A 26,155-nucleotide genomic window follows, 5' to 3' on the forward strand; every position below is an offset into this window, starting at 1 on the left:
GTAACGAACGGAAATTTAGATGAATAGAGCAATTAACAAAGGGTAGGAGTATAATGAGATTGAACAGAAATGGAAGAACAATTATTATTAAAATAAATTTTCTTAGAACGTCAAATATAACATTTTCAGAGAGTTTACCTCAATTTCAATACGTTGAATAAAATAGTATAATAAAATATTTTATACTAAATAAGAAAGAAATCATTTCCACAACCTTTGAATCATTATAAGTTGTACTTATCTACTCTTTTTAAATATTATTTCTTTTTCTACGTTAGATGCAAGAATCTAATCTTTCTAACTTACTAATCTATCATGCGGAAGAGCAAGGTAGGCCACCACTGGCCGCTCGCGAGTATTAGCCGCTAGTGCGTAGTAAGAACTGCATACGAAGAAACGCGAGTGTAATCGCGATTCGATCACTAGTGCAACTGCATCTAGCGAAGCGAACGTTTTCCTGGTCCGAAGTCTCTCACCTGCCAATAAAACCGGTGTCGGTCAAAGTGCAATCGGACATTATTATGATCACAGCACTATAATCTTGACAGCAACAAACTGCCCTGCCGGTAAGTAAACCTAGTTACTTTAGTAAGTGAGATAGGTCATGTCATTTCGTTCCAATGATCAAACAAATATGCAATTAGCATAATAAATTAACATAATATTAACGTTCGCGCGATCATGTCAATATAAACGTATTATGAATATTAATAATGCATTGTTGCACTATAAAGATTTCCGTGCGTTTTGCATTTTATAATTGTTCATTTTGTATTTTTACAATAAAATTGCATCATGCATTGAATAATGTTATCAAATAACGTTTTTATTGCTTAATAACGTGATTAATTTAATTAAGTATTTTTATATTTTGTGTAATATAAGTAACTCTTGTTTCTAAAAATAAGAATCATAATTATAGTTATTTTTTAATAATTAAATCATTTGGATTTTACGTCATTATTACATTTTACATTTACTATTATAAGTACGTTATAAAATAAATAGAGCCTCGACTGACATAGCCTCTTGATTATTGGCGCTTTAAAAGTTATGTTTGTGTATTTTCAATATTTCTAAGTAAAGTTTGTAAGCGAACATGTAAGTCTACACAGACGCAGTTGGGTGAGGTTGTAGTTTGTTATCGTGGTGACCTTACAGAAAACCATAAAACGGCGATAATGAAAATTTACTCTACGCGTAATAATACGTATAAAGTGGAGGCTCGGAGTTAGAGTATACTCGCATAACTAAATAAAATCTCCTGAATCTTCAAACTTTTCAGTGGTAAATAAATTTTCGTTATATCAAACCTTATTCACGTCGGTACTAATTTATTACGGCTTTTATTAATTAATAAAAAATTTAAGCTAAGCTAATTTAAATAATCATTAAATTTCCGAGCTTAATCCCATACTTCAAACTGAAACTATATCATTAAATTGCAATTGTCAAAAAATACTGATCACTTTTTCAGCGCAACATTGATTAACTTTTTCACAGTCGTAGCTACTTAGACCGTACTTTATAATAATAATATTTTTTTGATACCTAATGTATTTTTTTTTTTTTATAATTTACATTACCTATAAAAAAATATTTAAAATTAAGAACCAAAGTTAATAAAGAGAATAATAATAAGAAAATTAAAAATAAGAAAGTAAGATGAATAAAGGAATAATAATAATAATAAGTAGGTACAACGTGTACTTACTTCATAGAGACCAATTAAAACTTTCGATTGAGTCATAGATCTATAGAGTGATGACGCTGGAAGGCTCAAGGTCTCTGTCGCTCCCCATAAACATCATTCGCCTAGTAATTGCCTATTAGTGTCTCTGTGATTATTCCTTGGGAATAAATTAAACGTTTTACTATTTATTCACACTTATTATACAGCACGAATTGCTAATGTGAACGAATAGGATTGATTGACTGATGAGGAATATCATCAATATTTAAATAATAAATATACATGATTTTTATTTACTTACAAAAAATGCTGGACAAACGATTTTATCACCTGTTCTAATAAGTAAGAAATGTTAAAACAGTACAATTGTATTGGTAAACAGTGTTGAATTTGAGCCCTGAAAAGACGTTTAAAGTTTTTTTTTTCAAATCGGGAACTACCTCGGAACTAGTACTTACGATAAAATGCGAAACGATATCAAAGGTTGATTCTACTATGTGTGGTGACATAATTAATGTGTTTATGCCTGCTTAATATCAGGACCGTCGTAAAATCATAATAAAGAATTTTCCTAACATTCTACCTGTTAGGCGTCAGTCTCTTTATTAAGCCTTTTAACCCCCAAATAAGAAGTGTAATATCGAAATTACATTTAAAAAGAGACATGTTGCGGGCACATGCTGTGCATTACAGCTTCAGCGTACGTAGCACAACGCGTGAATAATGGAAGTACGTAGCTAGAATGCTAGAATACTCAGAGACGTCACCGAGCCACACAAAGCAACTTACGTAAAAGTAGCGCGGGCTTTTCTCATTCTCAGATTGTTACCGTGGCCCGGGCGATACATAACTTTAACTTCCGAAGCACACGCTCTGAAATATTTATTCCTGAAACGTAAAGATCGGGTGGGGGTGGCTGGGGGCGGTTTATCCCGCGGTTTCCTTCCCGCCGTGTTTTACTTCGAGAATGGGAAGTCGCCGGCGACGGGTCGATATCGGCAAAGAATATGTTCGTAGAGGTACGGTTTGGCTTTGAAAAGAGTTGGAGGGACGTTAGGAACCTCAAAACAATGTCAGTATGAAACGATAACGGATTAGATTGGACGAAAGCTGTTTGGACTGAAGAGCAACTGTAGACATAAAAAATACGTACCTATGTGATTTCCTAGAATACATGTTACATTATGTTTCTCAGAGCTGATGAGAAAAAAAACCAGGACATGTATGTTCGTTCGTTCGTTTCAGTCAAATGACGTCCACTGCTGGACAAAGGCCTCCCCCAAGGTTTTCCACAATGAACATATTAATTTAATGAAAATTCATTTGTACTAAAAATCTCACTACACATTTATAACGGGGCACAACTTAGAGGCAGAAAACAAGTCTAGTCCTCAGTCCTCTTCGTTGAGCAGCACTTCAAAGCACTGTCACTTCTACACTCCTGGAGCCAGTGGTGGATAATGCTCTTTGGCGGTTCCCCGACCTCCAGTGGGGGCCCCCACCGTTCGATTGTCTGCGGAGGCTGCCCCGCCGGTGCCATCTGATGTGCGGAGAGCACTCCAGATCTGCATAGATCGTTGCCTTCGTTTTTTCCCTATCGAAAAATCAATACTCACAGTTTCATAAAGTCGGAAGAGGGACACTCCTTAATTTTATTACAACCTAATTTTATGTATGAAGATCTTCCTGTTTACAGTTTTAATCAAATCTTTGCTTATTTTTTAATAAACTCCAGTTTCTGTTCGTTGTTACTTTATAATTAAGTAATTAATCTAGATCATGTTCTATCTGCTATTTCTGTATCTGTCTTCTAACCGTACAATCACAGATGTATATGTGGGTCACAGTAGGCTGCAAAGCAATCGTACATTATGTGAGACGGTTCATCCCATTTCCGTAGCGAGCTTTCCGCCGGCGCACCCTCAAAGGGAAAGAGGCTCAAACACCGAGCAATAAAGCCTTCGAATCCGGCAAAACAAATACAACCAGCATTCCAATGCTAGATATCACTTGCCCCGCCCACACAGTCGGCATTACGACTGAGCCCTCCCATTGGCCGCCGCGAAGCCTTCTCTATTTGGAATTGGTTATTTTTTTTCTACAATTGGAATTGGAACTCGGTTTGTTCTGTAGCTGCCGAAGCGCATGCGTCGGGGGCGTCTACGGGACGTACACGTAAATGCGGCGACGAATGTTCTGTTATTGCTCTCTCCATTCCCATTCGTATTTGGATTGGAATGAATTGGAACGTAGCTGCACTGCGCAGTCGTACCGTTAAGGCTTACATTTGGGAGGGCACTATTGGGCAGTATGCAAAGTATATGACTGTAGACCTCTGCATAAAGTTTTATAGGGGTAATGTATGCTTTAGGATCTGATTTGGAAATATAAGTGGGATTGTTAGTACTATAGTTTCTTGAAATGAATTGTCCATGGGCTACTTATTATTGGGCTAATTGAGCATTGTCAATTTTAAAGATAATTTAGAATTTTCTTGATTTAGTGTCTCAGTTTCTTGTTCTATTTGTTTTAAGTACCGTATCAGTACCAAATACCAAGAATTGTTTACTGAGTCACTTCTGACCTAAATAATGTTCTTGAGCAATGCTCTGGTGAAGTTTCTTATTCATTAAAGGCTCTCGTCCAACCTAGTTGAATTCTAATTGATTAAGTAATAGGTTTGCTAATAAATTATTTTAATTCCTCAATTCTTAATTTGGTTCTCTTTCTAGAAAATAGCATTATACCTACCTACTGAACTTTCAAAGTTTCGAGATATTTATGTCAATGTGATATAAAAATTTAATGTGGAGTCACGAACTACAAAAACTGAAAACTATCCATTATAGGTAAGTAGCTAAGATTACAAATGTGTAAAGAAGTTCAAACAAATAAAACGAATTATTCCAATGACAACAACACCCCATTTATGTACGATTTCATTATAAAAATCATTACAAAGCGGAACCGCCCGAATCTCTTACATTTTACATTGCCACTGTGGGCGTGGGAATTTCATCAACCTTGGACGATGCATTGTATGCAATAACGCTCCCGCAACCGCAGCGGCGCGCATTCCCCGCCGCAGCCCCACTATCAGGGGCATACAGTGCACAATGCCCCGCTGGCCCCGGAGACAACTGAAACTCACCGTGGCGTCTAGAGCTGGCTCTGTCCGGAACAATTTCATTTGCGACTGGGCGAGGATAGCGTTGTAATTACAACAACAATCGATAGAGGCGCCACCGTCTGCCGCACGTTTAATCTCGCCAGAATCAAAGGACCGTCGCCCCACACCCACACGTTTACCAAACACCTCCTACTCAATGTTCAGTTCCGACGGCACTGTCTATTTACACAACCATCGAACGCTCTCGATACTGGGAAAACCCCAACCTCGAACTAAGGCCGCAATGGAAAACAATCGGTGGACGGAACAGCTGGAAAATATATTTTGTAGTGAAAAGTTGTTCTCCAAGCCTATGTGAAGGTATGTCTAGTGGAGATGTCCCCAGATCAGACAGTTGCATTTTCAGATTGCAGCACATGTACCGGTTTCATAATGAACGTACTTTGAGGCATTAAATATTTGAATAATTGAGGCAAAATTGAAATACTTAAGCTTAATAAACTTTTTAAGGGGCTACCTAAAAAAGTTTTATTGTCTTTCCAATAAGATGTAGAGCCGTATTTCTATTTTATATTACGCCCATTGGGGTTAGCAAATATCAGCAAAACAATTTCATACGAGTATCAGTGGCATTTCCCGATCACCTATTTACTGCCGGCAACCGAAAACTGTTTAATTCAGCTCCTCCATAATAACCAGTGCGTTTTAAACCAACGCCACCGGAACAATAGTGGCATACAATCGCCAATTAACGAGCACTAGCTGGGAAATTGCAATTCATTTAATAAGCCGGCCTGTTTGCTTAGTCGATGTCAAGTCACACGGCACACACGTGACGCTGTGACGCATCATCATTGCGTTGATGATGACCTCGGAATACTTTGTAAACTGACCCTCTATTACGATTGCGAATGTAAATGAAACTATTGGTTGTTAAAAAATAAGTGTTGTTAGAGAAATAATGTCTTAGATCAAGTTGTTTTTATCATAGAGCAGGAAAATAACTGAATTATGAAAGAATCGTGTGACATAATATTCAACATAGTAGGTATGATATAAATGCACCCAATTTCTGCTCGAACTGGACTAGGTACTAAGTATTTTGATGATTTAGGGAAGTTGATTTTACATACAAAAAAGTCTGCAGCAATTTAAATTAATATTCGGACAGTAACTATTTGTTCTTTTTATGTGAGTTGTTTTTACAAATGGGTTCTGATATTTTTGTCTTATTTCTCGCATAGATCGGTTATATGACTTGAAATTTTAACACATTGCAGAGGATAAGAGTTTGCGGCCGCAAATAATTTCAGGCAAACAATGAGCTAAGTCTAACCGCCACCGGCGAGCACAAATTATTGACAATCGATACACGCGCCCGTGCAGCTTTCATTCCGGCGTTCGGCGGCAAACTCACTTTACGCCGGACCGCCGGCAAATTGTTCATCATAATTTTGATTACGAGAATATTCCGCCAGTTACGGTAACAGCGGATTAATAATGGGACCCTAATACGAAAACAATGGTAACTTTGAATGCCGTTTAATTAAAAGGATTTATAGTCAAATTGAAGTAGGAGGTCATGCTGATGATTTTCAGATTCCGTACATCGAAACTTGCTTGCAAAGAGCCTCACTAATTTTATTTCGATACGGAATCTGAAAATTATCAGTGACTTGTCCAGGCACAAACTTTGTGAAAGCGTTTTTAAACGCTTATTAAATTATTTTTAAGGCACACACTTCACAGTAGTGAGAAAATCGTCCAAAAATATCATCGCCTTTTCTCAGGAATCTAGGATTATAATATATCTTAAATCTTGAAATATAACATTATATATATTATTACTAGCGCCCGCCCGCGACTTAGGCTTAGAGGTTGAATTTTACAAAATCCCGTCTTAGTGAGCACCTACATTCTGGGGTTCCTCCCAAGAAAAATTTGAGACTTCTAGCACTTGTAGTTTCAGATGAATGTGTCAGTCAATCAGTGACCTTTCGCTTTTATAGGTATAGATGTAAAGGTAATCGATGAAAATTTTAAGAATATTCGCAAAAATGGGGTCTGGCCTTCTAGTAATTTCACTATTTGTTTGCATATCCTATTTGTTACTAATTATTAAATTACTAATCAATGTTCCGTATGAAACGAACACAGTTTACAAGAAAGCTCTTCTTCTTTTATAATTAACTCTCAAGAAATTAATCAGATACTCAAAGAGCTGAAACTTCAGGTTTATCCGCAATACAAAGACGGCGCACATAAAATATTTCCCTCAGCTTATTGCTAACTAAAGCAATCAGCTTAAAATTAAATTTGCTCGAGAGCATTCTCCCAGGATTGAAACTCAATGCACGTACGAAATTTCCCAGTACAACAACTGCAAATAGATAACAAGTTACAATAGATACGTATATGTAAAAGTGGAGCAAGCCACCTACGAGTTGAACAACGAACATATAAAGCAGCTCTGCTCCAACGAGCGCTAGCACTCGAAATCCTGGAGCACTAGAACGTAACTGCGCTGCTGTGAGAACGCTTAGTTTTGTGCGAAATACTCGCTGAATAATATTTTTTTATTTACTTCTACTACAGTTTAGGTAATATGGTAATTGCGAGGTTAGACTTTATGAACTGCAACAGGCATCTGTCATGGTTTAATCGAAATATCGAACTCTCTGGTCCCATTTTCAGAAAATTACTTTCATGCCATCCTGTAAAACAAATCTAAGAACTCAGGATCTCTGGATGAGGAGATCCCAAACCATCAACCACAAAAACATCAATAAATAAAACATTGACCCTAAAATTGTACGTATCAGTAACTGTACTGTACCATTTATCAATAACTGAACTCCTGAAAACTTAGTTTTCAGTTAAACAGGCGATCAAAGCTACTTGTTTGTGACAAGTAACATTCTACATTTTTGGACACTCTATCTCTCTAAAAAATATTGTTTCTGAATGCCTTAAGTAGCCTAGTAGGACCTGTAAGAAGCCTGAAACTAAAAACTAGGTGAGTCCCAAATCTCTATCATAAACTTATTGGTCTTCAAGTAATTGATCCTGAACTTCTATCACAATCAGAATCAAGTTACACAGCGCGCACCTACTCGTACTTCTGGAACAGGAATCGTACTAAAAGTATCACGTGATAGATATGAGAGACCTAGTACTTATCATAGTTCATACCAAGACTCCAGCACAGCAACGTTCTAGAGGCCACGCTACTTATAGAATAGGAAGCGAGTGTAGGTAATGGCGCAAAATAGTGACGCAGTATTATTGCAGGGGGAGGCTGGTCACCCCCACTCCTGCCCCCCACTCCCGGAGCGACTGAAACAGCCGCGAGAAAAATAAGATCCGTACTCCGTCCCGCTTATTCTTAGGAAAAGCTTTTTGTATATTTTTTAGGTACGTCTTCGCCTTTGTGTGGGTAAAATACTGCGAATGGTCTGCCTGTGTGGGCATTGATCTTCCGCGCTGTAGACCCGGGAATTGAGAGAATTTAATTGAACATCAATAAATGAACTTCGATGTTTTGTGGGTTAACTTCAAATTAAAGTGAAAATGGATTTTAGTCATAAAAAAATTAAGATGATTAAATAACATAATGATTTATCTAATAGTAGAAGATGCGTTTAAGCCTCCTGTCAAACAGCAGGCATGTGTGAAGAGCGGCGTGACAGCGGACGACGTGCCATTTACGTGCGACTTTATAGTAGTGGCATCACACCGTGTCACGCTACTACCGAAATAAAATGTACCTACTAGTACATAGTTCTGTGCTTCTACACTCATACTTGTCAAATAAATAAATAAGTATAAAATATTCTCGTTCATTAAATTACAGCTTCATCTAGTCCCAAAGTAGGTAAACATAGCTTATACAGGGTGTTTCTTTATAGTTTATCAAATAAAAAAGGTTGAGTCTACTACTCAGACATAACTACTTTTCCTACCGGACCAATATCAAATTCTCAAATTTACCTACATCCTCGTAATAAATAAATGATTGCTGATGATAATTTATATGCAAAGGTATTTTTATGTAGATGTTACAGGAAATGTATGAAATCCGTCATTGTATACAATTCCTAGGAATTGTGTATAAGTCCTAAAATCACCCGGAAATGTGTGATGTAAATTATATTACACACATTTCCTAGGAAATTTACACATTTCCTAAACAGCAATCGGAAATGTAATTAAGATTTCAATAATTACCTACGAGTGGACATGCGGTTCGAGGGGAGGATATTGCATCATCCGATTACGCGGGGTCTCTATCGAATCGCCAAATTTTTTATACGCCTAGTTGTCTATGGCACACAAATTTTAAGCCTAAAATTTTTTTACACAAAATTATTTTTATTACGCCACTTTTTTTTCTCCCGAAACTTAAATGGCGCTACCGCGCCACGGCAGCTGTGTATGTGTAAGGTCGCAAGTCTAACCTAACCTAACCGAGACTTTGTTATCCAGCTACAGGAGTACTGAAACCTTCATGTCAATAAAAGTTTAATAAAAGAGTTTTAAAATTAGGGAAAACAAATACTTCAGCGTAATATGCGTGATGCCGAAAGAAAGGTATGCCAATAAATTTTAGGCAAATATTTTTTTCGGCCAAAGTATTATAGTGCGAAAACAACTGTCAGCAGGCTAAACAATAATAATAATTGTGAGTTCAAAGTACCTATCGGCCGATGTGGTTTGGCTAAATGAAATTTTAGGCGTACCGAGGGGCACCCGATCACGCGAAGGCGCTTGTGGCGCTTAGTTTTATACATTTCCTAATACAATATTGGAATTCTATAAAATTCCTAGGAAAAGTATACATTTCCTAGGATATGAGCGTATTAAAAAATCTCTGAAGCAATATTTTAAACATTTCCTAAATAGCTTCGGAATTGTATACATTTCCTAGGAATAGTATACAATTCCTAGAATTCATACATTTCCTGTAACATAGACACTAGGTTAGATGGGTCTAAGAAATCATTTCAAATAGAGACATTTGCAAAACTCCTAGAAAAATAGGTCGTGACCTCTAGCATGAACAACTTTCGTCTTCGAATCGTTTGCGTATTCGATAAAATTCGATACTCAATCTTCGAATTAAACGATAACGCGAAAATTTTGATTCTCAAAATAAGTTTCATGCACCACATCTCATACTAAGTTCACTAAATTACTTACTAAATTTTTTGAAGGCCATTCGAGTACGCAACCGATTTGAACTCGAAAGTTTTTCGTGCTAGCCGTACAAAACAACCCAAGAAAGGAAAAAACAAGACGGCTAAGTACAGGATAAAATATGAAAAATCGTGGTACCTAATGGGAAACTTCTTGCGTTTTATTTTTCATGAACTCTACATTATTTAAGAATTACTCTTTTATCCAAGGGAATAGTTGTAATGCTACTCTACTTTTAAATTATGGTGTCTCTAGAACCAGAACTTTAAAAAAAATGCACAGAATACAAAGAATGCTTGTCCACGCCATCTATGGTCTCACACAGACATTATGTACTGTAGCAGTTCCCTCCCATATTCGGATGGGTGCTTTCTCGCGTTGAGAGATCGAATAATTCATTTTAAACTCTACCACATAGATGGCAGCAATGGCAGTAACAAATAAATAATGTAATTAACCAGCCTGTATTTTGCAAGGTTAAAAAAAGTTTAAAATAAAAAGTTTAAAAATTAAATATTTCTTTTTTAATAATAAATATATAAAAACTTATTTTGTTAATCAAAATTTATTATCAGTTTTCATTAGAAACGGTAATCAGAATATTATAATGTTACACTACATAAAATGCTTTGTGTTTGTATTTTGTTTTAATGCTTTGGTTTAACAGTAACCAGTTGTAAGTAGTGTACACTGTACATACAATACCACCAGAGTATCCAGAACTTGTTTTTAATAAATATTAGTTTTATAAAACTGATCAGAAACGGTTATATAGTGTGCTAGAACTATTAAAACTACAAATAAACATGAAACCTACGATAACAAACCCTTTATGACCTTATTCATAACCTGCCTTAAGGCCTGACCCATTGGGACTGCAGCAACGAATATAGCCGCCAATGACTAAACAAATTCTTCGGCCCTCTCTTACTTATGGCCATCAACTAATGAGTGACAAAGAAAGCACAATCATTTTAAATTTGGGCAGTTATATTCACAGGGCAACGCACTCAGTAACTGGTCGTGAGAGGTCGAAAGTACGAATTTTTTTACAATAATTTAAGTGAAAGATCGTGTAGTTATGCGTAATGTCTGCGAATTGACGAACCTCACTCCCTGTAATTGGTTACTACATTAGTCATGCTCTATGTAGAGACCTTTGACCAGAACTAACTCTTTAACTTCATTTTAAAAATGATTAAAAGTAAAGCGTCAAAGTATACCTAAAGTTTAATTTTCTGTTAACAATCAAATTATTTTATTTCATTCATTATCCATTTACTAGTACCTACCCAATTAATATCCTACGATTGATTCCAACCATCTTTCTTGAAACCTACAGACACTGAAGGATAAAATAATATTTACCTTTAAAAAGCTTTTATTGAATAACAAAGATTATTTAAATTCAAATACAAACTTAACGTATTGCCTAATCTTAAATTCACACCCACACAGCAGGCAGTCACTTAACATGTTATCAGGCAATTCCCATTAAGTTAAATATTCCAGAAACCGGCTGGAAGATTCCCACTTCTATTAACTTTCTCCGGTCTATTGCGTCATTACTTCCCTAAACCCGAAAGCTCTCAAGTTGGGAGGTATTGCGCAAAGCTCATAGACGTACAAATTCATATGTAATCCTTAACGCACTTGGATGGTTCTTTATATGTATAGCACATTGATAGAAGCTGTACCTATTTATAGAATGCATAAACGTTTTGATATAGCATTCATTGTTCATGAAAACTCATCAATGCCCTTATATTAGTGTACTAGCGGCCGCCCGCGACTTCGTACGCGTGGACCTCGTTTTACTCCATTAGGGGTGGAGTTTCGTAAAATCCGCTCTTAGCATTTATAGCGCATACATTTTAAATTTCAACTCTCTTACTTTAAACACATAGGACTTTAATAATATAAACTTCCAACCCTTCTTTTATCTCCTCAGCGTAGTTGATTTCTAATGATACATTTTCAGTATATGTACCACCACCACCACCACCATTTCAGCCATAGGACGTCCACTACTGAACATAGGCCTCCCCCAATGCTTTCCATGTTGATCGTACACCTTGTAGGTGGAAGTCCCACGCTACGTTTTCCGGTACGCGGCCTCCATTCCAGAACCATTCTGCCCCATCGGCCATCAGTTTTGCGTACTATGTGCCCTGCCCATTGCCACTTCAGCTTGCTAATCCGTCGGGCTATGTCAGCGACTTTGGTTCGTTTACGGATCTCCTCATTTCTGATTCGATCTCGCAAAGAAACACCAAGCATAGCCCTCTCCATAGCACGCTGTGCAACTGAGCTTCTGTATAAGGCCTATAGTGAGAGGCCACGTTTCCGAGCCATAAGTTATCATTGGTAACACACATTGGTTATACACTCTAGTCTTCAGGCATTGAGGTATTTTGGACGAAAAGATGTTGCGTAGTTTCCCGAACACTACCCAGCCGAGTTGGATTCGACGATTGACCTCCTTCTCGAAATTGGACCTACCTAGCTGGATCGTTTGTCCGAGGTAGACATACCTACTTGTCGACAATCTCGAGAATTGAGCTCCCAACTGAAACTGGGTAGGGCGCAACATGGACATTCGACATAACTTTCGTTTTGTCCATGTTCATCCTCAGGCCTACCTGTTGGGAAAATCGATTAAGGTCTTCGAGCATTGTGCTAAGATCTTCCAACGATTCTGCCATGACCACAATATCGTCGGCAAACCGATGTGTACACAGTAGGTACTACAGTGTACCGAACAGTATATGTACACCTCCACAATATCTAGAGATCATAGTGAGCATACATTCTTACTTTAAAAACCGAGGACTGCAATACAAACTTCCAACCCCCTTTTTAACTCCCATAAGGGTTGAATTTTGCAAAATTTCGTCTTAGTGACTACCTACGTTCTAAAAGGAGGTGTATTCCACTTTGATCACCTGGCTTTGATCAGCCAGGTGATCAAAGTGGACTTACAGCGACAATTTAGTGTCCTTTGAATTTATTCTGTGCCTTTGATCACCCACGGATACGATGTCCTGGGTGAGCCAAGTGGACTCTAGTTAAATTATTATTTTAGTGTCCTTTGATCATCTACAAACAAATCACACCTCCTCTGAATAGTCACATGTCCAATTGTTGTACTACATATTTTGTTTTGTAACATTTTTGATATTTTCTAAAAACCGCAACAAACAAATTAGACATGTATGTGACAATTCAGAGGTACCTATGATTTATTTATAGGTGATCAAAGAACACTAAAAAAATAATTTAACTGGAGTCCACTTTGATCATCTTGGTGATCGAAGCCAGGTGGAATAGACCATTAACCCCTATGAGAACTCTTTTGAGACTTGTAGTTTCTGAGACTTCGTGATGAGTGAGTGAGTCACTTAGCCATTCAATGACCTTTCTTTCTACTAAAATTATACGTACCTATAGTAATTATCATTAAAATCAAATAAGTAAGTACCTACCAACCTAAGTAATTAAAATAAAGACCCTACCAAAAAATTAACAAATTACATACAGAAAATAAAAACGAAGTAGTTAGGTAATTCTTATCCTATTTAACTACAATCGCCCACGCGCCCATCCCATTATTTGTCCGCCGCTGAACTGTACCCTAATATTCATCTCGGTAGATGGCGGCATATAGTAAGAATTTGCAAGGAAGTTTGTAAAAAGTCACTAATTAACACTTTGATTTGCTCGTTTAAACACAGTAAATGATTCAAATAGGTACATACAGTGAATGGTTCAATTACATAAAATATCTTTATTTATTAAATTTTCATTATTATTTACGAACAGCGCTATTCATAGTACATGTAATATTTGGTTACTAATTTACTAATGATGTCGATAGATGGCGTTTGACAGCTTTGCCTTCATGAATATTTACGTACCTCAAAATTTTTTGTCAGGCGCAAGAAGATTTTAACCAATGACGATAGATGGCGCTTTTCTGCGTCTTATGAAAATCCCAAATATTTTACGGGACCCTATTTTTTCCAAAATAAAATTTAGCCTATGTTACTCGTGAGTTATGTAGCTTTCGAATGGTGAAAGAATTTTCAAAATCGGTCCAGTAGTTTTTGAGCCTATCCATTACAACTAAACAAACAAACAAACAAACAAACAAACAAACAAACAAACAAAGTTTTCCTCTTTATAATATTAGTGTAGATGAAAAAGTGTAGATTGAAAAATAGTTGCTGCTTGCAGATCTAGTTTAGAGTCCTTAGAGTTCTCTGCAACTAACTATTGAGTAGCTTGGGAGATACTCCTAAACAGTTACAATAACAATGGTTTGGCCCAATCATGTTAAATTAATTACAAACACCATAATTGCCTAAATAAAAAAGGTTTCATGAGCACATTCGAAAAACTGAAAACATTCCTGTGGTTTTTTAATCGTTTGAGTTGAACTCTAAGCCACCAAATAAACATCTTGACATGCGAGGGAACCTGTATTGGTTTGATGGTAGCAATAAAAGCGTTGGGAAATACTAACTGAACGAGTTCGAAGCGAAGAAAGTGATTTTGTTGGTGAACAATCCACGGGGTTTACTCTAATCATACTATGTTTGTTCAGTCGGTTTTGTATTCAACACCTTTACCAATACGCCACTTAAAATACTCTACAACTTATCTTTACAACTAAATTATGTGGTAACATGATTTCGTAATAAATCCATTTGTTTGTAAACGTTGTGAAAACAAAAAAAAATATAATAACAACTTAATAGTGTTTAAAATGAACTGTTTTGGCTCTATCGGTGTCCTTTCTCTTAGTTTAAATATGGCGATTCATCACCAAAATCTTTACATAGGTAGGTACTTCGTGCGGATTGAAGCGATCTGTAATCTCCAACCAAGACATTTGTTCCTAGATTTTGATTCAATAAAAACTCACACATCTACCATGTTCTGTACGTTATAGCGTGCGAGCACGTTTTTGAATATAGCATGTTCGGTAGGTACTTTATTTACAAACCTTATAATGATGACTAAGAAAATGTTATTCGGTCAAGAAAAGAGGTAAATAAATGCTAATTGTATCGGGACTTCTAACACTTTATTTCAATCTCGATAAAATAAAATTATACATATAGAGTTAATGACGATAGTTTAAAACAATATGGCTGAGTTGCACCACGTTCTCTAACCGTAACTATAACCATAACCGGTGTTTTTTGTTTGGAGTTTGACAGACTTTTGACGTTTGTTAAAGTAAGAGGTCAGATATTCACTTCAAGAGCGTCAATAATGTAATTTTAAAGCTCTATACAAACAGGAATAATATCAGTAACTAAGATACAGATTAAGAGTACATGCAAAGGTGCGTTACATGTTCGTGGGTATAATAAACTTCCCTTATGATCCCTTTCTCTGCTTGCGCTCGGCGCTTGAACCCACGCGGGGTGACATTGCCGGCCAGGAACGCACGAAACTACTTGATACTTTGAGCAATAAGTGAGCAAAACTTGCTCTACATAAACAAAATGACACTTGAATATTCTGGTGCCAAAATAAAGGACTGTTCTAGGACCCGAGGCTTAATATTTCTAGAAGTTTCTAAATAAACAGTTTCGATAAAGTCATAATATCAGCTTAACGATACACCGAGCTCGCGACTTAAACGTGCTAAAACCAAGTACGATACTAAGATGGAATGATAGCCGTCGGTAGACTGTCATTGATTGAAAGTCAAAGATACTAAAATGTGACGATCGACAAAAAACAGACAGACAATCACTGAACTAGGGTAGTGTGTGAATAAGTAATGAAAGTGTGTAAAACCATGCTTTGAGCTTTTTGGGGAAAATCATTGCTTTGAAATTTGAAAGTTACTAAAAGAACCGAGTTATATCGCAAATAAATATACTTACTTACTGAAAAGTTTTCATAACGCAGTAGTCAAGGTTTAGAATAAGACTATCTACGCCGTAGGCCTGTCTACGCAGCTCTACGCCGTAGTCATAGTAGTCGTAGTATTGCGTGTGACTGACTGCATGGCAAAATTTTCGTAAAATAACCGCAAATGTATCGACGTAAGTAATGAAGTTCTGTGAAAATTGTTGTACCAAGGATCAAGCTCGTAGAATCGCAGTAAACTGCAAGCATCGAGTGCACTTGCGTATACAGTATGGATGCACCGACTTGAATTTTTTTCGGCGGTTTTTAACTTTGTCCTTGAATTTCAAGTTTAGATTACGACGTGCGTTATAGCCGAAATGCACTCGGGTAATGTATCGACACTCACATGAAACAAGCGTACTTATTGTGGCAAGTTTAAAATAAAGTGCTTGCCTTAATAAATGTAATTATTTTATTTTTAGAGGTAAATTTATTGTGTGTGAAGCGATTATGAAGCTAACTGATATGCATTTAACTGAACAATAAACAGAGAGACGAAAATGGAAGATTATCGCTTTTGCCTATACTTATTTCGAGACACATTTGGGAATGATAATGATAATCTGTACAATTAGTAGGTATCATTCGTCACATAGTTTTGTAAATAACTTAACAAAAATACCTACATGAAAAACATTTCGCAGATTTTTTGTGGGAGGCAGCCATAACATGACGTAATATCAAATCAACTCGACCGTGTCCAATACAAATCGCATTAGGCTAGGTCAAGAATCCTAACCCAAGCGAGTAGATGCGTTGCGCCAGCGCAATAAAAAGAACCGGCGGCGGCGCGGGGCAATGCTCCTTTTGGTCGGTCAGAAAGATCGAGTGCGCCGGGACCTGCCCAAACTATGTGACCAGCATGACAATTTCAACCAAATCATCAAAATCAAAATTAAACCCTAATTACATTTACACAAGACCTTTACTTCGTTGCAGCTCAACAACGCACATACGACATTTTCAAGATGTAGCGTTGCCAAAAATGCAATTGCACTTTTTACGCAAAACAAAACCTTATGCAGTTTAACTGATAATAATTTTAAATTATTATAACATGTAAGTGCCTAAAGACGTTTATAAGTTAATGTAAACTGAACGTAGCGTTTTAATAAAGAATACTGGAGTAAACAATGCATATCATTTGCTTGGCACTTGGTACTGACCACGCGTACCAGCTTATTCAAGTCGGTATTATATGGACGGCTCACCGCAGTGAGTATGGGACAGGTCATGATAGATTGCGTCAATTTGATCGCTGCACAAGTATTCACAATACTTAATACACCTCACAGTTTGATTATATTCTTCAGGCTCTTTCTCTAGTTAAGTATCTATACTAGTTTAATCCGAAATATCATCATCATTTTTGTAGACTGGAATAATATATTTGGCATTTCAGGGCTGCTACAGGAGCATTACGAATTATCTTGAAACTTTAGTGGTCTAACGTCGTTTAAAACAAAAGCTTTTCGCCACTAGTAACTACATTTTAGAATAGATAGAATTTTATTCATGTAAATATCAACTGATAACATTATAATTACTTATGAGTTACGAAAATCAGATTTAGGCAGTTAAATAAGTATTAAATTTAACATCGTTTCAAATCAAAAACAAACTAAGTAATACCTAAGTATTCTTCTCTTGTAGTATCTGTCCATTTTAACAACTTATCAGCAAAAAACAGTTAATAAATGTTTTATAATTTTCGGAAATCGGTTCGTAGACACGATTGTTGAACTATTTTATATAACGCAACCTGTTACTTGGGTATTTACTTAACCAAATTATTTTGCCTTACCAGTTGAATCATTTCCATGAAAAGTGAAGATATTACATTTTATGTAACAGCTGGGTAAATTAGCTTAAGCTTATAAGGTCATATTTATTTCAACAGTCTAGGAAAACACGGATGTCTACCACCAGATATTGTACAACTATTTGCGCAATTATTGACGCAATATCTGTTGAATTATCATTAAAATCTAGGAGTCAAATAAAAATAGGTTAGATTTAATATCAGGAAGGTGTTGCGCTCAACAAAAGGCACGTTGACAATAAGTTAGATGTCACGATACAAAATACTGATAAGCATGTTCATTTGAATCTATTTTCGGTGAGTAAGTCTTGAAATCGCATTGTTACTTTGTAGCAAGTTACATAATTACTATACACGGAAAAACTATGATATACCTACTGAATTAAAACCCTATATAACAGGAAAAAGGTTAAAAAATTAACGTGACGTGAATGTTTAGATAACTAATTCGAGCAATATTATCCTGACCCATACTGAATGTAGAGCTAATTTTAGTTTTTAACTTTTGCAAGAATCCACTGTTTGATTTTATGTTTTTGCTTTAATTAAATGCATTTCTATTATTAGCGTATAAATGTTATAAAACTCGCTATATTTTATTTTTTCAGCATGATTAATGGTTCTATTGTCGTTAAAAATTATAATAACTACTGCTCATTTTTAGGTTTCCGTACCCAATGGTAAGACTCCATAGTGTCCTCCCATTTGTCACCAGGCTGTATCTCATAAACCGTGATAGCTAGACTGTTGACATTTTCAAAGATTATGTATTTCTGTTGCCGCTATAACAACAAATAGCGATACTAAATCAGAATAAAATTAATATTTAAATGAGGCTCCCATAGGGCCGTTTTTTTGCTCGAAAACCTTAATTTCTGGAACAAAAAGTTACGAGTACATCCCTACTTACAAGTTTCACGGAACCCTCGGTGTGCGAGTCCGACTTCCAATTGACTGGTTTTAATTTATATTAATATATATTATTCAATCTTTCAACAATACGATCAAGGAAGATTTACCCATGTTCACTTGTATAAGCAAAAAACACTCGTTTTATTTAAATATTAAATTTCGTTAAATTTGTGGATTTTTTCCTGAAACAAAATTTCAGCGCTCATAGACTTACTTTGTATTTTGCAACCATTAGAATACGTTAAATAAACGATAAGGAAAATATGAACCAGCCTAGTCTTCCGTGTTGGGTTTTGTTATGTAAAGTAGTGACCAAATATAGTCGTGTCATGCTAGGCATAGTGAGTACCTATCTACTATTTCCTTAATCAACAAGCTGCTTACATAAAAATTTAGCTATTTTAGAAAAGATTTGAATTCTAAACCCTATCTATACAATTCCTGAACTTAACGTACAGTCGACACCAGAAACATGTTTATAGCCAGAGTTTTCAAAGCTATCGTTACTATGAACACCGTAACTATGTATAACTTAAAGGATTTGTACATAATAATGTACGTACTTTTGTAAATCATACCAATGAAGGGTATCGATCGCTTACATGGAAAAAATATTCTTAAGTATTAGAAAGAAATCTAATCTAACTCCGAGGAGGTGAGGAGACAGTGGCCAAACATTTATGGCGCATAATCGAACTGCCGATTGAAAATGTAGAGAGGACGCTAGTAATAGTTTGATTAACGTGAACCGCTGAACAGTTTTAGTAATTTGTAGTAGGATAATACTAATTACCCCTTTATAAGCAGAGGTGATATACCAACCTATTAAGCTAGCTAGTAAAGATATAAAGTTTCAGGTATCAATTTACCTTGCAGGAATGTTAGAATGGTAGGTATATAATATAGAGGCTAAGGCTCTACAGTCACTACTCCCTAGGAAAACGTGTCACTGAATTGTACCATATGGTACTGAAAAATTAATCTTGCACATCAATTTCAGCAATCTCACTAAACTAAGGTTTCAGTCGATTCTGTGTCTTAATCCTGTCAAAGAACTCTCCATTCGTTTTATCTGGTCAATGCGGTTTAGATAAAATGAAATGTCTAGAATGAATGTTTAAAAATATGATGCTTAAACCGTGTCTTTTCCTTTGTTCTTTTTTTAAATCGTTGTTACAGTTTCATGCATTTAACAATATTCAACGCATTTCCGGTATGATCGGGTAAAAAATTTAATGTAAAAAATATCGTCATTGTTGTCATTAACACATACGTAGATAACCTGAAAATGATAATGACTAATATAGTAATATTTCAACAGGAGATGAGTGGCACCCCTCTGCCTGTTCCGCTTGCTTCAGGCCGCGCAGCCCTGGACTGCAGCGTGGAGGGCCCGCACTATAAATGCATACGTACGCCGCCCCGGCCGCGTCTGTCCGCCGCAAGCGCGCTCGCCTCAGCCACCTAGCGCACGCGCAGCCAACAAACACACGAAAAATACAATTAATTTTAAACATGAACAACGCCGAACTCTACCAGGGGAACAACACCCTCCAAAAGAGAGACGCCATCGACTGTTTAGAAGAATTCGCAAATAAAATCAGATGGAAGAGAAGCGGGGAGCGGATCATAGATATCGGATGCGGCGATGGCAGTGTTACCGTGAAGCTACTTCGGGAGTACGTACCTGATAACTTCGAGAAACTCCTGGGCTGCGATATAAGCGAGAAAATGGTCGCGTTCGCGAACCTACATCACAAGGACGAGCGGACTGATTTCACAATACTGGACATTGAGAGGAAACTGCCGAAGGACCTGAGGAATGCCTTCGACCATGTATTTTCCTTTTATACCCTTCACTGGATTAAGGATCAAGAGTAAGTCCGCATTGTGTTTCTATATAGAGTTCTTCTAGTTCTTAAAAATTTAAACTGTTTTTTTATAATTTTCAAAATAAAGTTTATAACATCATAAATGAAAAATAATTAGGTACGGTTAAAAAAGACAATTAATAATATCATCGACGCGTAATTCATTGAAACATTTATTTAATTCATCATTAAAGAAACATTTTTTTTCGTATGACTAACTCATTTATTCATTTGGTCTTTAAATAATAATAATACTTTTATCGTGTTACATAAATAAATTATTGTGGTAGGTACCTACCTCAAATCAAATTAAATAAAATTCCAAATAAGGAATATCAAAAACTACAAGTGATAAAGTCAGTAAAGTAAAATTATGTGCCTCGACACTACTGAGCAATGAAAATACTGTACTTAGTCCAGTCAATGAATGCCTTAACGACGGTGTAGAGAGAAATCCGTGGAACACAATTTCTGACCTCGGGACTTTATTTAGCCTAGTTAGGAGGTGAACATAGCAAAAGTCCCCGCCCTTAGCCCTTGAGCCGACGGGGAGAGGGGGGTTTAAAGGTACCACTTTTCGGTTTTTCGCTTAATCCTCGGAAACTATGCGTCCTAGTGACATGACTACTATGAACCAAAAAAAGCTTATTCAATTTGCTACAGGTGAGACCGTCAAGTTTTTCTATATCTTGTATAGTTTTTGCGGCATCTGCTCTAGAAGGTCTGTAAAATTGGAAATTTTATTGTTGTCTTACATGTTCCTTTAAGGAGAAAATCGACTAAATCAACATTGAGCAAACACTATAGACATGCGGGAGCATGTTAAGCCTAGTTCCATGGAGGGGACTGCACCGTGCGTATATTTAGACGAACCAATTAGAGCCATTTTTGACTCCTCATCATTCAAAAACTACTGTGCATTAACACTTCAAATTTGGCTCATGTATTGAGACTTGCAAGATGTACATCAGCTTCAAATTTCATAAATATACCTCAAACGGTTATTTAGGTATTGACGTTCAAAAATCGATATTTAGAGCACTACTATCTATCTATCACATGTGAAATGTTAAAATTTACTGTTTTTTTATTTGTTCCTTTGTATTTACATAACTACCTTTCTGGATGCCAAATTTGAACCTTCGAGGTCATCTGGAAGTGGTTAGAATTTGGTCTATAGGTCAGACATGTAGATTTTTGGACGTCAATATCTACAGAACCGTTTGAGGTATATTTATGAAATTTGAAACTGATGTATATCTTGTAAGTCTCAACACATGAGCCAAATTTGAAGTGTTAATGCCCAGTAGTTTTTGAGTGATGAGGATTCAAAAGTGGCTCAAAGTGATTCGTCTAAATATACGCACAGTGTAGTCCCCTCGCTGGAACTAGGCTTAACATACTCCTGCATGTCTAGAATGATTGCTCAATGTTGATTTAGTCGATTTTTTTCTGATGGGAACATGTAAGACAAAAATAAAATTTCCAATATTACAGACCTTCTAGAGCAGATGCCGCGAAAACTATACAATTTATAGAAAAACTTGTCCATCTCATCTGTAGCAAATTGAATATGCTTTTTTTGGTTCAAAGTAGTCGTGTCACTAGGACGCATAGTTTCCGAGGATTAAGCGAAAAACCGAAAAGTGGCACCTTTAAACCCCCCTCTCCTCGTCAGCTCAAGGGCTAAGGGAGGGGACTTTTGCTATGTTCACCTCCTAACTAGTCTAAATAAAGTCCTGAAGTCAGAAATTGTGTTCTACAGTTTTCCATCTATAATGCTTTATTGACTGGACTAACTAGAAATGAAGAAGAATGCAAACCTTTTTTTAGAAAAATAGCAACTATTGGCTTAAAAAAATTTCTTAATTACCTAAATAATTACATAATTGAAACAACATCTATTTTGAAATTAAAGTAGTATCCATTGGTACTGCCAGGCATGCGCCATAGAACTTGATTTTCCGCTGTTTTCTTTAGGGCGTCGCGTCGGTCCATCATGCAGCGGGGCGTACACTACATTTACTACGAGACTTTATTATAGTAAAACGAGACGTTATTATAGTAAATTGAATTCTTAATTTATTTCACTTTCTAAGCAAGAATTTTTTGATTTGATAATTTCAGGTCAGCGTTCGAGAACATCTTCGACCTGCTCACTCCAGGAGGCGAGTGCCTGCTCAGCTTCCTCGGCCATAACCCTGTCTTCGATGTATACCGGATCCTGGCTCAGAGCAACAAATGGAGCAGCTGGCTGCGAGGCGTCGACCGGTTCATATCGCCGTACCATGAGTCACAGGTAAAATATCATCCAGTTATACAGTTTGATACGGCCTTTTTTAAGGAAAATTCCCAATTTATCTTAGTGTTGCATTTCTCTCTCATGGGAGTATACTTAGTGATTTTTATTGAAGAAACTTTCTTTGAAATTAGTTTCAAAGAAAGTTAGTTAAGTTATAACATTAGTGTTTAAGCCGACTTTAGCAAACAGTGATTTTTGTTTGAAAATCAGCGAAGTGCGTGTCATTCTCTCATGCGGAACCTTGTGTTCCGTAGGTAGAATTTCTGTGAATTATGCTCTGTCATTAACAGAGGAGTCCCTTTTCTTCACCAATATACATCTTTATATTAAAAGTTCAAGCCAATCCATCAAGTGTGTGTGTAGTTAACACTTCTAAACATTTTCTTTAACTTCAAGATGTCTCAATTTGACCTGTTATTTTTCAGGAGCCAGAGAAAGAAATCAGGAAAATGATGAATAAAATAGGATTCAATGATATCTCTGTGAAATGTCAAGAGAAAATATTTATCTACAACAGTCCTGAAGCTGTAAAAAGTAAGTTACATAAAAGCACAACTTCACAAGCTCTTCTACTTTTCTATTACTTACATATTTCAATTTAAGTTTGAGGATTTGATGCCACTAGTGCATTATTTTTTAAATTGCCTTTATTCAAGCACGTTCACAAATACGAGTATGTACCTACCTACATAATTTACATTATTACTACATAATTAAAAAAAATAAACAAAATAGCCAACCATGACGCTTCACTTTCCCGCCAAGCGTCATTCTCTGACAGTTCTTTTTTTTAATTTGCCACAGAAGCAGTTCAGGCAGTGAACCCCTTCCCTATGCCAAAAGACGTGTTCGACGACTTCATGCTCGACTACGTGGACGTGCTGCGAGACATGAAGCTGATCGACGAGAGCAACAACAACAAACCGGCCAGTATCAGGACAAATTACAAACTCATTGTGGTGTACGGGAGCAAATGTGACTTGAGTACAAGTGCCTGAACTCTTTACGTGGTATTATACATAATAGCCTATTCGGTTGGCCAGTGCCTGTATAGCATTCCGAATTATTTTGTTTCCAAAAACAAAAGACGATTGTCATATAATCTGCTAAACATTTTTTTTTTAATTTTATTATGAATGACATTGGTATCAGAATCTGATTCCGCTCTAAAAGAACCACAGTTACCTGGGGTGTCTTAAAACAACGAAATGTCCAAATATAAGTGCTCCATAATTGACTCATTGTTATTTACCATAGTAAGGTGTAACGGGGTAGGTATGTACTCGTATAACGCAATCTCAGTCTTGTATGAAAAAACGACAGCATATTTAAAAGCTGAACACTGGAGCAACTTAACATGTTGTAATAGGTTCTATATTAGTCTGAGGTGCTGTTGGCTGTACAAAAATCAGAGAACAAACCGTATATTTGTATTACGGGACGTGGCCAGTACCTACTCGTACCACATTTATAAAAGACCTAGGCCAGCCTCATAGAATTGAAAGAGGTTTTGCTGACTGATCAATTTTTATTAGAGAAACATAATTTTTAAGATGTTTTTAAGTTATTCATAATTTATTAAGTTATTCTTTGTTATAGATATAAGAAAATACGTTAAAGTATTATAGGTACGAAGAATTTATTGTGCGTAAAGTTCCTTTAAGAATCTATTTTGCTTGGTATTCAAGTTTTAATGGATATAATGGTACAAAAGAAATTATAGTGGGTTAAGGGATGTAGAACTAATATTAATAACCAATTATGGTGGTTTTAGCTAAGTTACAATAAGTATCAGTATTGCATTCCCACCGTAACCCATCAGGCAGTTTAGCAAATAAAAATTAGTTTATAATAAATTACAAATATTTGTACAATATTGTCTTAATCGTACATAACATCTTCCAGAAACAAAATTATTGTCATTATCGTTTTAACAGTTGGGTAGCTGACCACTACTGACCAGTGACCAATAAACATAACATGTTTTTCTATCATGTGAAATGAAATTGACTATTTACGTAATGATTTTAACAAAAATATCTGGGGTTTCAGGACTAAGTTGCAATATTTTTTAAGACGTAATGCGTTTTGTATTGGTGAAGACTACCCAATTTCTATTTCTTACATTGGTTGTGACTACAGATTTTAGTTTAATTAAAAAATAAGTAAATTAAGTTTTGTTATAACAATAATTAAGTATAATGTAAAACCCAATTTAGGAATGGGAGAATATGCAATAAATTCATAGTTCGTGTTTTAAGCATTATTTTGTTTTGTTTTTAACCCTATATAAAAATCATTCCCCATTTATATGATTTGGCCACTTTTAAGTAAAATAATTATGACAATCAATAAAAAACTTGATTTCATTTTATCTCCTACTCGATGTTATAGAGCAACAAATCGAAAAGCTTAAATGTAGGGACGCAACTACTGAACGTTCGTGCGCGTAACCCAAGATGTCGTTTGCCAAGGAAAATACGTACTTCAGCTGATAAAGAATGTTTATTTATTAAGTTGCTAAAGGTATGTAACTTCTTACAATATACATAGATATATTATTACAGTATAACTGAGAGAAAAAGTTCTTAAGAAAATAGAGAATAAGTATAATTATAAACACTAAACACAATATATAAACACGATTTACAGTACACAGTAATTTAGAAACATTCAGTTTTTTCTTATAAAACGTATTATGTGTGTCATACATATAATATTAGCTTGCTTCGCAAGAAAAACGCTGCGAAACTGAAAATCCCCGTAATAAAATTTTGATCCAAAAAATAGTCGACCTGACTCACTCAAATTAATTTGAATATCGTATATGCCCTGAAAAAAATTGCGTTTAAGGATTGCGGTCTGAGGTCAGGTCAAAGTGAACGCAGCCCGCATCATGTAAGTGAACCCATGAACAACATTATCGGTCTCTATGCGTTTTGTTTCGATGGGATCAGACGGGTACAAGCAAAGATCGCAAACCAACCGGATGCGGGCTGCGTTAACTTTGACCACAGAACGCATCCACAGTGTAAATCCATAATTTATGAGGAAATGCGTAATATCATCAGATATAGGTGTTCTGTCCGTTCTTTCAGTCGATCTCATGGATTTGATTGACAAATTCCAACGCAAACTGTAAGTAAGGTTTACCTTTTTGACGAGACACTTCCTCGACGCCTTTAAGCGTTGAGTTAGCATATCACCGAGAACGAAATGATCGCATGGCTTCTTAATATTGTAACTCCATAATGAACTTTTTGATGCCCCATTTAATTTGAAGACCGAAATTTTAACC

General features: G+C 36.1%; 1 protein-coding gene across 1 annotated transcript; it reads left to right on the forward strand.

Annotated features, from left to right (window-relative positions):
• The first annotated feature begins 383 nt into the window (after positions 1–383).
• LOC114365517 (juvenile hormone acid methyltransferase) lies at positions 384–25,060 on the forward strand. The gene is made up of 5 exons (XM_028322112.1): positions 384–566; positions 20,006–20,561; positions 22,683–22,854; positions 23,283–23,391; positions 23,662–25,060. Exons 2-5 carry the CDS (start codon positions 20,089–20,091, stop codon positions 23,853–23,855), a joined length of 948 nt encoding a protein of 315 aa, XP_028177913.1. The 5' UTR covers positions 384–566; positions 20,006–20,088; the 3' UTR covers positions 23,856–25,060.
• Positions 25,061–26,155: the final 1,095 nt, after the last annotated feature.

Source organism: Ostrinia furnacalis, unplaced genomic scaffold (assembly GCF_004193835.3).
Source record: "Ostrinia furnacalis isolate ACB-3 unplaced genomic scaffold, ASM419383v2 OfSCF7594, whole genome shotgun sequence".
NCBI classification, from domain to species: Eukaryota; Metazoa; Arthropoda; class Insecta; order Lepidoptera; family Crambidae; genus Ostrinia; species Ostrinia furnacalis.

Coding starts and splice junctions, on each gene's coding strand:
- LOC114365517 (XM_028322112.1), top strand. CDS start 20,089: ATGCATACGTACGCCGCCCCGGCCGCGTCTGTCCGCCGCAAGCGCGCT. Junction 22,855..23,282: donor CGCCGTACCATGAGTCACAG/GTAAAATATCAT, acceptor GTTATTTTTCAG/GAGCCAGAGAAAGAAATCAG. Junction 23,392..23,661: donor CAGTCCTGAAGCTGTAAAAA/GTAAGTTACATA, acceptor AATTTGCCACAG/AAGCAGTTCAGGCAGTGAAC.